This window comes from Vicugna pacos, chromosome 17 (genome assembly GCF_048564905.1).
Source record: "Vicugna pacos chromosome 17, VicPac4, whole genome shotgun sequence".
Taxonomy (NCBI): domain Eukaryota; kingdom Metazoa; phylum Chordata; class Mammalia; order Artiodactyla; family Camelidae; genus Vicugna; species Vicugna pacos.
The window spans coordinates 6971410-6986059 of NC_133003.1; the positions used below are offsets into that span (position 1 = coordinate 6971410).

At 44.9% G+C, this 14650-nt stretch overlaps 1 protein-coding gene across 1 annotated transcript in view; it reads right to left on the reverse strand.

The window, feature by feature from the left end:
* The window catches only part of NEK10 (NIMA related kinase 10), a 162462-nt gene that overhangs the window by 60472 nt on the left and 87340 nt on the right, over nucleotides 1-14650 (reverse strand). Inside the window, exons 24-26 of the mRNA XM_072940891.1 lie at nucleotides 9806-9935; nucleotides 9219-9289; nucleotides 277-490 (exon numbers count right to left, since the gene is read on the reverse strand). Of these exons, the coding sequence (XP_072796992.1) occupies nucleotides 277-490; nucleotides 9219-9289; nucleotides 9806-9935 (415 nt within the window). The remainder of the gene's footprint in view (nucleotides 1-276; nucleotides 491-9218; nucleotides 9290-9805; nucleotides 9936-14650) is intronic.

Sequence of the window (14650 nt, forward strand, 5' to 3'; positions counted from 1 at the left end):
AAAGATTATAAATGAAGAATTTCTAAGAGATCTTTTTGATAACTCTGGTTTTATAATTTACAACAAATTATGCATTACACCTTTGGAACATCAATTATAGTGACTTATTTTAAGGTATCAAAATATATGCAAATATATAACTATATAATGGTGAAATATTATATGTAGCAATGAATATTTTTCTAACTTAAGACGAATCTTCCTTAGCACAAGCATGATAGGCCTCAAAGAGTGTAGCAGAAAGCATCCTGAAGAGAGTGAAAGGTTGTCACTTACGTGAGACAGCAGGGCAGGCTCACGCTGACAGGTGACGGCGTTCCGGTTGGCTTCCATAAAATACCGCTGTGTGCGCCTCCGTTCCCGTTCCAGCTTCTTCTCCAGGGCCAGCTGGGATGTGGACAAACTGTCGAAATATTTCATCATGACATCGGCTATCATGGAGCTGACTTCTACAATATCTGGGCGGGCTTCTGCATCCGGCGTGAGGCATCTAAGAAAACATAAGCTAATCACAGTCAGGACCAGGCCGCGGGGTCTGGAGGGTCAAGGGTAAATGCCGCTGTGTGTCCACCACGGCGTCTGCACCCAAGAGAACCTGGGGTGAGACAGACCTCGAGCACAGTGTTCAGTCTGAGACTTCTCAGAAGACATCTGGAAAGTCTGGGAAGGAGAAGGGGACAGCACTGTTCTCCTTGCAGGGGGGCTGGTGGGCAAGGGTCAGAGGACACACAGGAAGCTGCTCCTCGGTCTCAGGAGGGGTGGGCGGGGTCTGCTTTTCCTGGGTAAGTGGCTCTTTTCCAAAACCACACAGCCTCGCTGGCCAGTGAAACAAACAGGGGTCCCAATAAAATCACATGTGATGCACCACAAGGAAGGAAGGATTCTGGGGGTGGGGTGGGGTGGGGCGTCACAGCTTAGTGACTTTCCCAGCTGTGCGGGGGTAATGTCAACACGTCTTGATGAGTGAGTCTTACAAAACACGACTTCATAAAAACAAAATTCAACCCAGTTACTTGGTGGTTTAAGGTATGTGGAGTGCTCTTTTTTAAAGCAGCTAATCTGACACACTGCATGCCGAAACTTTCTCAGATTTTGGAGGTAGGAAACACCAATCAGCCCACTAAAGTGAGGACTGCTCCCGTCACAGCCAACCCCCAGCAGAAGGCTACTCCAGATGCCCGGGGAGCCGGTTATCAAGATCACTGCTTAGCATAATTTAAATCCTTCTGGCACTCACTGTACTATTTAGTCTATTTTTTAAAAAATCAAAAGCTCTAATTTCACTGAATCATGTGTACTTCCCAATAAATTTTAACTTATTTGGACTTGGAGAAAAAGATCTAATTTTCACACCTTGTATTTGATTTAGCAACCCATAGTTAACACAACTTTCACCTATAACGATGTCTCCAGGCAATGCATAGGAATTACTACACAAAATTACTATCAGTAACAGAAGTAAAAATAACACTCTAATTTATAATTTTCCTTATTATTCTTTCTTGTATTTATTTATTTGAGCGTTTTTTTATTTTCTTTTCTCTTTTATTTTAAATTATAGATGATTTACGATGTTAAAATAGCTTCAGGTATACAACATAGTGATTTTTTTATAGATTATATTCCATGTAAAGTTATTACAAAGTATCAGCTATAGTCCATGTGCTGTACAATACATTCTTGTATATTTGTATACACATATTTACAGTCGGTACCTCTTCAGCCCTCTACCCACTGGTAACCACTAGTTTGTTCACTGTATCTGTGAGTCTGTCCTATTTTATTATATTCCTTCGTTTTACTTTTTAAATTCTACCTGTAAGTGGTAACATACAGTATTTGTCTTTCTCTGACTTGTTTCACTAAGCATTACTGGTCCAGGTCCATCCACGTGCGTGCTAATGGCAAAATTTCATTCTTTTCGATGGCTGAGATTATTCCTAGCTATTTGACTCTTTCTGATGCAATTGTAAAGAGCATCGTTTTCTTACATTCTCTTTCTGATAGTTCATTAGTATTTGCTGTGTATAGAAAAGCAACAGATTCCTGTGTATTCATCTTTTTGGAGATTTCAGAGTATTTTAATGTTCATTTCTTCACTGGATGCACTTTGAAATTATTCGGGTTAACAATTTAAAGAGGGTAGAGCAAAGGAAAGATGGAGAATGCAAACAGTTGGTTCTCGTTGATTTAATTTCAAATTCTAGGCGTGGCGTGTTTTTCTGAAACAACCACCACAAAGTGCTTACTTCAGAAATCCAGAAATGCAAACCGGACGGATCTCTGGAGCTACACATCACTACAGCCCACGTAACGAGAAGCGCGCGGTCCTCTTGCTCTGCAAATCAGGTGCGAATGTGCACGTGTCTCCATGGTAACAGAGCCGTGGGCAGGCGCTGCCTAATCTATGTGGCTCCATTATGGTTTCCTAACAGATGCTCTGCATTGGTTCTCATTGGATACAATTATGTGTGCTTGATTATATATAGTTATGTATATATGTATATGTAATTTGATCTGACCTGAAGCCAAGATGCAAATAGCAACTATAACTGAAAGCAACTATTAGCAACTCAATAGCAAGCTATTGGTTCTAACAGTCTTTTGGTGGAGATTTCAGGGTTTTCTAAGTACCTTGTCATGTCATCTGCAAATAGTGACAATTTTACTTTTTCCCTTCTGATATAGATTCCTTTTATTTCTTTTTCTTGTCTGATTGCTGTGGCTAGGACTTCCAATGCTATGTTAAGTAGAAATGTAGAAGGTGCAGATCCTTGTACCTGATTTTAGAGGAAAAGTTTTCAGTTTTCCACCATTGTATATGATGTTAGCTGTGGGTTTATTAAAAATCACCTGTATTATGTTGAGTTATGCACCCTCTATAAATCATTCTTCTTTGGATTATTTAATATGAATGGGTGCTGAATTTTTCAAAAGCTTTTCTGCATTTGATCTACAGCCTTTACCAGTGGGAGTTTCCCCTTCTTAAAATTTCTTCCTTACTGTACCTTTTCTTTTCCACTTAAAGAAGATCCTTTAATACTTTTTGTAAGGTCTGTTTAGTAGTCACGAACTCTTTTAGCTTTTGTCTGAGAACCTCTATCTCTCCTTCAGTTGTGCATAACAGCCTTGCTGGGTAGAGTATTCAACTTTGTAGGGTTTTTCCCCCTTTCAGCATTTTAAACATATCATGCCGCCCTCTTCTGGCCTGCGATGTTTCTGCAGAAAAATCAGCTGACAATCTTATGGGGATTCCCTATAAGTGACCCTTTCTTTTCCTCTTGCTGCCTTTAGAAGTCTCTCTTTATCTTTAACTTCTGGAGTGGAGAGGTCAATCACCCTTCCCACAGTCCAGCATGCGAACTGCTGGTAGACAAGAGACCCCGACGAGATTGCAACCTCCATGCCAACAGGAAGCAAATGGCACAGTCCTCCCGTGCTGACACATCCAATGCCCACACTGGGCAGAGGGCAGCAGCGATGGGACAGGGAGAGGGAGATGGAGCTGGAGGCCAGGCGGAGGCCCAGAGGGCTGTGAGCAGATGGCTGAGAGTCTAAGCCGAGTGCAGGGAGCTGGCCAGACCACACATGAGCTAGGGTCCAAGCCCCCAACTTGTAAGTTCCTCCCCCATCAGACTTCACTTCCCACTTATTCACACATTCAAAGACAATCCTACTAAGAATTTCGAGTATTCAAGCTTCTTACTTTTTTGCTCATAATCTCAAGATAAGCTAAGTGTTGGACTTCACTTTCGAATTAAATCAGGTTCCTCATCTACCTTCACTTATGGGCAAAAGAGATTAAAGCTGATAAAAATAAGAAGAAGAAAACTGATAAAAATGCCTGGCTGCCCAAGTGCTGCTCATGAATGCCGTGTGAGCAAAAAGCCCAGCATGTAAGCCTTCATCAGTGCAGATATTCTCAAGGCTTAGTCCATGAGTATTTAAACTGATTCGTGGTCATATCAGTTGAATTATCATCTGAGCTTTATTTTGTTAATAAAAAAGGAAATGTAAGCTAGTGCTACACATTATGCAGTTACATATTATGGTAAATGGGAACCGGAACGACCTCTGTTCTGGCATTCAGTCATCTCCTCTCCCAAAGTCACTCCCTTCCTGTGTTTGCAGTCACTGGCGTTGGAAAAGGCGCCACCCAGGAGATACAGGTTAGCTCACAGTTAGGCCTGCAGGCTCTGAGTCAGAGAGCTGGGGGTTAAATCTCTTCTCCCCTTTATTCACTCTGATCTTGGGGAAGCTTTAGCTTCTATGTCTCAGACAGCCTATCAGCAAAATGGGATAATCGTAGTATCTACAACATCAAGCCATCTCTGTAAAGTGCTGGCACACTGTAAACACTCAATAAGTTAAAAAGAAAATACACAACTTCCTTTCTCTTCCATCCCCTCCCTCGCTGAACCCACACCAGCTTCGGTCGCTTCTGCCTCCTCAGTGTTTCTGGGATCCAGTTCCTTCCCTCTGATCCCACAGCTATGGCCCATTTCATCATCACCTGTTTGGACCACTGACACCATCTGCTAGATGACGCACACGTCTCTTGTCCACCTCTGACTCATACTGTAAACTGAATACTCCAAAACTGACCACCGTACTCCTCTACTCAGAACTCCTCAGCAGCCCCTCAGGGCCCAAGAGGACAAAAAGAAAATTCCTGGCATGCCATCCCAGCCCCTCTTCAGCTGGCCTGACCTCCCTCCACAGCCTGAGCCCCGCTTCCCCCTACCAGCAACACACCGAAAGCTCCTCCACGTTCTTTGCCAACCAGCCTAGCACCACCCTGTGCGCCTGCCTCTGCTTGAATTTGCATTTTGCTGACTGTATCTATTTTTCGCAAATGACATGCCATATCTGCTAATCCCTCTCTTCCAAACCTCATCAGGAAGGCTTCTTGGACCATCTTCAGAAAGACTTACTGTCCCCCTTTCACGTTCTCATTGTCTGTGTATATTTAAGTCCTTAAAACTACTACAATCATTGTATACTTCGGTCTGTTTCACCAACAGAAACTGGAAACTTCTGGAGAGGAGGGGCCTGTCTCCTTCACCGTGGACCCCCCCAGCATGTAAAATGGAGTCTGGGTCCTGATGGGTATTCAGCAAGTGAATGAATGAATGAACAAATGAACAAACCGATGAGTGAGCATCTAAGAATTTACCTGTCCCTAATCTAAAATATTTGGGCACAGCGTTTTGGAATCTCAGGGCATCTCCTACCAGAAGGTCCAGTTCAGCCTCATTGTTCTGAAATGCCTCCCTGCTTGGATATTTCAGAGGAATTCTGAGGAACAACCGAATGCTTTAATGACGCTCTAATCAAATAAAATGTCATGTTCTAAAAAAAAATCTGGGATGTTGCACTCATCCTACCCACTTTGTCTCCGCTCTGTGGTGAGAGACCAGGTGGAAATAACGTTCAATTTTAAACATTTCATTTTCTAAGAAACAAAGAGTTGAGGGGAGGGTGAAAATGTAAAGATCCACGTGTCCTTAGAACAAGCTGAAGGCATTCACTGCCTTGTCATTATGATTGCCTTTGACACAAAGCACCAGACGGCTTGTGCAACCAGGCGTAGAAAGAGAAAACTTAGGCAACTGGGATATTTTGTGCATAAAAGGAAATGTTCTTCCTTTTTAAAAAGTAAACACTCTCTTAACAGTGGACTGGAAGGCAAAAACAGCAATGCTGGTGTTGGGTAGAGCAACAAAAAACGTATTTTCTGCCCCAGACTCTTCTGGGCTACCAAGTAATTCTCCCAATTTAAAAGCCTGCTAAGAAACTAAGAAAACGGGAAATTGAATTTGTTCCCTAGTTCTTTTTAAACTTAATTTTTAAAGACTACAAATCCAAAGCAATTGGAATATGTAACTGCATGCAACTCACAATGGATTTTGGTTGTATGTCAAATTTTCTAAAGATAAAATTTGGGATATGAACCCAGGCACTGAGTCTTGAACAACTTTCAGTGAACACTGTATCTGTTACAGGCTGCATGCTGCAATCTGAATTTGTAGTCAGTCATAAAATTTCAGGCTCAGTTCCTACTAATTATGGGCTTCCTAATATTTTGAATTAGAAGTGTACTCAAAACATTTACTGCGTTGTCCCCTACTGGTGATCGTCCATCCTCTTAAACAGCCTGGTTGACAGGGGACTCACCACCCACCCGGCAGCCTGCTCCACTGTGGAACCTCTAATTCTGACACACACTTCCTAACGGTGAGCTAACCCTGGCCTCCCCAGAACTTCCACTCCATGGGCTTGGTACCATTTGCTGAAGTTCCACATCACAAATCCAGCTGTTTTCATATTCTCAGTGTCATTCCATTTTCCCAGTTAACTGAAGTATTTTTTCATCCTCGTATAACTGTACTCCAACACTTGTTGACTCAACTTTCAACGCACAGCGAAACAACCCCGCTTCTCTCCATCAACACCACCACCAGTCCAGTCAAAGCCGCCGTCACCACTCAGCACAGGTGGACCTCCTTTTCCCTCCCTTCTCACACCCCCTGCTCTATTCCCTAGAGATCAGCCAGGATGGTCCTTGCTGAAGAAGAAATCTTCACTATGTCTCAACCTGTTAATAGCCCTTCAGTCCACTCCTCACTGCTGGAGATAAAAATTCAAGCCCTCGACATGGCCTACAGCAGCTAGTGCACCCTGGCCCCTGGCAGCGTCCCAGACCCACTCGCTGTCTGTTTTCTCCTTTGCTTGCTGTGCTGCATCTCCAGTTTCTTCCAGTTCTTCAGACCAACAAGCTGTCCCGCTGAGGAAAGCCTTCAGAGACGCGGGTCTGTGAAGTGCTTTCTCCGCTCTGCTCACTGAGAGTTAGTGAATGTCTGGGTCTCAGATTATATGCCCTTTCTTCAGAGAAACTTTCCCCGATCCCCAGACTAGACCAAGTCCTTCTGTAATCTCATTTCCCCCTTTACCATCCTTCATCAAATACATCTTAATTTTTATATGCTTCATTCCATAAATAATATTATTAATAATGCCAATACCTAATTTTATGGAGGACTTACTACGTGCTGGGTACCGTGCTAAGAGCATCAGAAGCCCGATCCTATTCTGGCTTCAAAGCAAGCCCGTGAGTGGTTACTACAGCTACCCATACATGACAGACGGAAGAGTGGGGCTCGGGAAGGTTAAGGTGAGTGGACGAGGGGATTAGAATCCACTTGATTCTAGAACCTACTAAGGTTCTTAAGCTTTTCACGATAATGCTGGAATCTAACGCTGACTCTGCTACTAAGAGGCGTGGATACCAACAGCCAAGGGGACGATCAGGAGCAAGCGATGGCCCTGTCTGCCCAGTGCCACAAGGTCAGAACAAGCTCTCTGTACTTTTTCTCCACACTACTGTCCCCTAGTCTTTGTGGCAGTCAAATACCTAAGAAAAGGAGAGCTTCAATGAGTCAGTTTGGTTCTCCTGTCTTGACATCTCTGGAGACTTTCTGAATTTTTAAGGCATTTCCCAGAAAGCAAATAGCAGAGAACAGGAGACGAGCAGTTTAAATACGTTTGTCTGGATTCATTAGCAACAGGGCAGATCTGGTAAACATGGAATTCAGGCGATTTAGAAAGGGATGTGAGCTCACTGGCTGGGACATTAACAATGAGAACTGCCAGCACGGCTCCAGATTCTCCGTGGCCACGCTCTGTGCTAAGTGATTTGCACGTGTTACTTTGTATAATCACCACACCAGCCTGATGAGGCTGGTACTGCTGTGATCCCTGCTTTATCAGATGAGGAAACAGGTGCAGAGAAAATAGTCAGACTGTTTGCTCAGAGTCCACAGTTAGTGAAACTCGGCCACTGCTGGGCCTGAGGTGCTTAGGACGTAGGGCAGCGTCGTGCTGAGCGAGGAAGGATTCAAGGTACAATCCTACAAACATATGAGGAGTATCCATTATGCCTGAACAATGGGCTGGGAGGGGAAGCCAGAGGGAAGGGGCGCAGCCATGTCAGCGTGTCTATTCCATTGCGTCAGAGACGGCGCTGAGCGAGGACAGACACAGAACTGAGTCTGAAGGGAACTGGCCAGGGGGACGGATGAAGATTCTATCTGAGGCGACCCTCGGATTTCTATTACAATAATAAGGGTCTGACTCAGCTTGATGGGGCAGAGTAATACTCTGGGGCCATCTTAAGAACAGAAGATGGTCCAGAAGTAAGTCAGGCAGATAAAGGTCACTCATGCATACAACCAGCCAATTGTTAAGCGTCTGCTTTGCACTGGGCATCGCTCTGGGCACTGAACAGCTGTAAAGTAAGCTTAAAAAGCCCCTACTTTTGTGGAGGTTTCCTTTTGGTGGGGAAGAGAGACAACAAAGAAACAAGGCCGCAGGCACACGTATTATGTTAGGGGTGGTGGGGGCCATGAACTCTGCAAAGCGGGCAAGTGCTGGGAGGCTGGGGGGCATCAGGGCTCCCCGGTAACACAGAGCTGCAATCTCAGCAGCGACCCAGAGGATGGGAGGGCCTCTGCCACGCGTGTACCAGAGGGAAGAGAATGGGGTGGGGGGGAAGGGGAGGAGAGACGGGCCAGAGGGAGGGTGCTTGCTGGGACGCGCAGGGGCTCCCTGTGGCTGGGGAGGAGGGGGCAGAGAGCACGGGCGAGGTCAGCTGGGACAAGCCCTGTGGGGACAGAACTTTGAGACTCCAAAGGGATAAGGACTTTCATTACACTCCTCCTACCTGGCTAGCTGGAGCACTTCTTTCTGACTTTGAGAAATTATTATATAACATTATCAACTTCAAAATAGAATTATTACCAACTTAAAAATAGGAATGAAAAAAATGCTTGTAATTTTATCGTCTGACGTGGCCTTTTTTAGTTTCCTGTGTTCTTGTCCAGCCTTTTTTCACATCTACACCTATTTTTATGTCTTTTCTGATAGTTATAAACAGTTGCACATTTTGTTTTCCTAAGCTTCAGATCGCACTTGTTTCACAGACTGATACAAAGTCTTCTGAATCATCAATCTAATGGTCGCAGTATGTCAAGTCAATGTCCTACGTCTTCTTGGACACTTGGGTGACTTCCAAATGGTCCCCGTGACTGGTGATAAACAAACGTTTTTCTAGGCTTGGGTTCTTTGGGATCCCTTCCTCTTTGTAAATATTTACATAGTGACTTTGTGAGGTATTTCTTGGTAATCCCGACAGGTTCGCGGTTGTGAGACAAAATTACCTGCTGATGGTGGTGGTCACCTTTTCAGAGTAGACGCCTTCTGGCACTGGTTCATACACCGCCTCCACGATCTGCCAAACAGAGGAGAGTGACGGACGTAAAGGACCTACGGTGCCTCTAGGGGTGGCCTTGGCCACAAAACTAGAGTTACTCAACAAGCATCATAACCTCGTGCACACATTTTCATCAGAAACAAAACAGAAAAATTCATATAAATTGAAAGTTTCTGAGCAAAAAAATGTATTTTTCAAGCTGACTTAAAGTTAACCTCACGTTCATAATGATGTGCAGGATAATATAATATGCTGGGTTGAGGGTAGTCCAAAACACAATTAAGAATAAAAGCAAAGTGGTATATTAATTTTGATAATTTTCTAGGATAAATTGAAGACAATTATAGGGGAATGTGGGCCACAGCACAAGATGCAGATTTGGAAGAAACAAAAAATAAACTGGGTCAAGCGGCTAATAAAACAATGCCTCTTTTCATCGACAGTTGCATTCAAATCACAAAGGTTCTATCTGAGAAGAAAAGGAATGGTAGATTTGGCAACATGAGATCCTGCCTGCCTCCCAAGGTTGCTTACCTTTGTAGCCAGGGAGAGCATGTTGGTGCTGTAGAAGGGAGGGCTCAGAGTCGCCATCTGATAAAGGATGCAGCCTGCTGCCCAGACGTCCACCTTCTCCCCGTACGGCTCACTCTTCAGCACCTCGGGGCTGCGGGAAAATGACGATGGTCATGAACAGTGAAAAAGGGAGAAGTCAGCACGGGAAAAAAGTTCCAGTTTCAAGCTATAGTTGGAGACGCAAAAAAAAAAAAAAAACAAAACTCTGGCTCACTAATTCAAATAACATTAAAAAGTGTCTGTGAATACTCTCAGGCTTGGTGAGCTGAGCAGCACAACTAAGGAATTTTACTTTAAGCCACAAATAACAATGAACTTCATAAACACCTCTCAGGGAGTGATGGAAATGCTAGCTATCCTGATTGTGGCGATGGTTTCATAGGTGTAGACATCTGTCAAAATTCATCAAGCTGTACATCTGAAATATGTGTAGTTTACTGTACAGGAATCATAAAGTTGTTTAAAAAAAAGATGAGAGATTGGAATCCTCATACACTGCTGATGGGAATGTAAAATGGTGCAGCCTATTGGAAAACAGTTAGGCAGTTCTTAAAAAGTTGAACACAGAATTGCCATATTAAGGGATACAGCTCCAGGCCAAACTCTGTGTGTGATCTTTTGGGTCCAACCACGGGCTTTGCCTGGCAGACCTCCCGGGAGGAAACTGCCCTCCCCACGCCAGACATGGCACTCTGCCAGTGTCCCACAGGTCCCGGAGGGAGTTGCAGTAACGAACTCGGTTTCCCTGTCAACCCCAGTCAGCCACGTGCACAGTCACAGCTGCGCTCCCAGACCAGGCGCCTCCGATCGGTGCCCGGAGGCCTTGGATGGGCCCCCCGCCAGAGCCTGGGCTGAGACCACCTTGTGAGGGTCTGGCTGAGGCAGACCGTTCAACTGCTGGTGACACTTCTGCGTGCTGTTAATGAATGGTTACGCACATTACAGAAGCATGAAAACTCAGACAGAAAGGGTATACGTCAACTTCAGGGTAGTGATCACCTCTTGGGAGGAAGAGGAAATAGAATGGGGAGAGGTCTTCAATTGATAGAATACATAGCATAACTTCTTCAAAATATTTTTCCTAAGTAGATATAATATAGCTAGAATATATTGAAACCAGTGTGTATAAATGGATGTTTATTAACTAATGAAATATTTCACAGTAAAAAAGAATTAAAAAAAACCAAAATAATGGTTAGGGATAGGTAGCAGAATAATATGATTCTAAATTCGTGATACATTTATATATTTTTCAAATTCTTCCAACCGTCATGAATTTATTTCATAATGATAAACAGCACATGTATTTTTTCAAAAATCTATCATGATCAGTAAATTTACTTAAGCAGAGAGCTTGAGAAAACAAACCAGTATTAAAAGTCTCATTTTGGTGTAAAAACCCTAAGCAAGTGTTTTTACTAGGCCAGTGCTGAGAAACTTTTTCTAATGCAAGTCAATATTTAAAGGCGAAATTTAGATGTGTCCAAATTTTAAGGGATAGTTAGGAACTGAAATGCAAATAAATTACAGCTATAATCGTTATTCCTGTCGATGTCCTTTTGAAAACATGACTCTAAATAAATCTGGATTCTCTGAATGTGTTTATTCAATCTTTTCCTATAAATTACTCTGTGGAGAGCTACAGCTAATAACAGATTTTTTAAAAGAGCTGGAATATCTAATTCAATAGTTTTCAAAAATATTCTAGAACTCTCTCCACATTAAATAATGTGTAAAAAAGCCCCCTCACTGTTCAGACGACATCAGAACGAAGGCACCTTTTTGAAGCAGGGGTCCTGATTTCTTGCTTGCTGCAGGGATACATGCCCTCTCTCCCCTCTTTACCCCTCCCCATCAGTGGCTTCTTCTGCTCTGGACACCAGCATCCTCAGCTCTGCTGGCCTCTCACCACCACCCTCATTCTCACAGTTCACAGCACACTTCTCCACGAGCTGTTGCTGGTTCTACCTGTGACTGCTTGTCACCTCCCCCCAACCCCAAAGCCCTTACTATTCCCCCAAAACCACTCCTGGTAATCACTGCCTATCTGAAGATCTAAGGGGTGTCCTTTGGTCCTTTCCATTGAGTCATGAAATCATCCCATGAAAGCGACAATTCTCAATGCTTGGCCCTTCTGCATACAGGATGCTGTGACCTAGGAAAAGCACTGTGCTCCTCCTTGGACACTTTCTCGTGTCTTGTCTGACTCTAGTTTCCCTTGGCTCTCTTTCTTCTCCCTCCTCTTTGCCTGCTCCTCCCAAACCTCCCCAGGGCTTGCTCCCTCTGAGTCTGCCCCTGAAGCGCTGTGGCCCCTCAAGGTCTAGCTCAGTACTTGTCTGCTTCACAGCCAGTCCCGCCTAGACACCCACGAGCCTCCCCACCCTTCACATGTTCAGTCACTGAGCAACTGTTTCCTAGCACCTATGTGCCAAGTCCTCTCTTCCAGACAGTTTTGTTATGAAAGAACAGAGAAAAGTGGGTTAGTAGCTGGAAAAGAAAGAGAAGAATGTTGAGTGTGCTTGTTTTTTAAGATAGGGACAAATGGCAGTATGCTGGCTGATGCACAGGCATGAGTCAGTGGAGGTGGAGAAACTAGTGATGCAGCATGAAGAGGGCTGGCCTGCAGGACATGGAGACACAGCAGGGGACTGGCCTCCATGAGGACTGCAGGAGCGCACGTCATACAGGGTCATGGGTGCAGGTGGGACGGAGGAAGGGGGCAGGGCACGATCACTAAAGGAACGACACAGCCATTGAGGACACGACGAACACTGGCCAGAACCAACCGGGCCCAAGATGGTGGAAGATTTGACTCTGAGTGACCTTGAGCCTCATTAGACACTCACTGTAGTACATTAACATGCTAAATGACACTCCCACAGGTGCCATGACAGTTCCGAGGGTGCCCGAAGGCCAAAAGATGGGCGGTGGTCCAATTCCTGGAAATCCACCCACCCTTTCCCCCAAATAGTTGGACTAATCCTCCCACGTGTCAGCCCATGAAATTACCCAGCCCATGAAAACTAACCACCCCATACCCGGGGGCAGCCTCTCTGACCTTCTGAAATGGCCCACACTCTGTGTACGGAGTGTGCCTCTCCCTGAATAAAGCTACTTTCGCACTCCTGTGGCTCGCTCTTGAATTCTTTCCTGGACATAGCCAAGGACCCTGACTCGGCGGCCTGTCCCAGGGACTCGCCCAAGACTTGTGGCGTGACCATCCTCTCGCACCCCCTTCTCCTGGAGCACAGGGAGCTGGGAAGACATGGAAGCAAAGCTTGTGGAAGTGCCTCCACGATGGCTCCTAGTTTCTCAGGGAAGCAGGCAGCAGAGTCGCTGGTGTAGAAGATGGAGATCAAACTCTTGCTATTAACCCAAACCTTACTCAAACACCTCCTCTACACAAGCCTCCGCAGACACTGATCCCCCACTTCACTAATCTCTTGACACCCCTTCAACGACCTGTGTCCTTCACCGGGCTTGCCCTGCTGTACCCCACCGAGGGGCAGCAGAGGGAGTCATGATAAACACTGAATTCCACCAAAATATGTTAATTATGAATGAAAGATGTTGCAGCCACATCAGCAAACAAAGGATGCTGTGGTCATCAAGTCATCAGCCACTATCCTTGCCCTCCCACCCCACGGGAGCCCTGAGGGATGGAGGCAAACAGGTTGCCACTGCCAAGCCCTCAGCCACTGCACCACCCCCAACAGTGTCCCCCGAGGGGAGGCAGGATGGGAAAGAACAGGACACTGGCCCTAGACAGCTACGGTGCATGTCAAAGGAATGATTTCAATGAGCCCAGACTCTTTCATCCTCCCATACCTAGAAAAGCGCTGAATTCCTTAATTTGAGGTGTCTGGTTTGCTTTAATTAACAGTCATCTTTTGATGTCCCCACTACCTGGTCTTTGCCGCAAAAACCCCCACAGACACTGACTCCCCCTTAACTCTTTGGAGCAGTTCCTCAGAGCTGTCTTAGAGGCTGTCTCTTGGGCTAAAATCCTCAGTTTTTGTCTGCCGAATAAAACATAATTGTCAACTTTCAGGTTGTGCGTCTTTTTTTAGTCGACAGTACAAAACTTCAAAATATACATCACTAAGTGATACCATAGCTAAGGAAATACAGTAATTTTACTCATATAACAAGAGCATACACAGAGGATACTGAAAATCACCATGTATCAGATTATCTCCAGTGTCCGTGGTCTTGATGACATACGGGCTTTAGACTAAAAGGTGGCTGCAAGTTCTCCTTCCTGCCCCTCCTTGTTACTCGAACGCGACCTTAATGAGTTTCCGATCTGTGTACTTTCCCTCTGACATGAGAAATCACACCTAGGAAAAGTCCTTCCTGACTTTGAGGGCCAAAAAAAAAACAAAAGTGAAACTAGAAAACCTGACTCAATTAGTGGTACTTTCAGTACCACAATGGTACTTTGATCAAAAGGGAAAAATGTAAAAGTTAATATACAGAAACCATAATTAAATAGAGCTGAGCGATCACAAGGGGGAGCTCTCACACCCTGTGAGGACAGCAGAGCCCAACAGGAGGAAGAAAGACTTCTCCTTCCCGGCAAGGACTCAGCCCATGAAAAGCCCTGGGCTCTGTATACCGCAGCCCTCCCACCTCCCTTTCCGCTCTGTAAAAGCCTTCTCCTTCCCTTGGTATGCTGGGACTAGCACGTGACCCACCATGCTTGTGGACCCAAAAGTGCAATTCTCTGCTGATCCAGAATAAACTCATCTTTGATGCAGAAATATCTGGCAGTCTATTTCAGGTCAACAGAACACACTGCTTTTG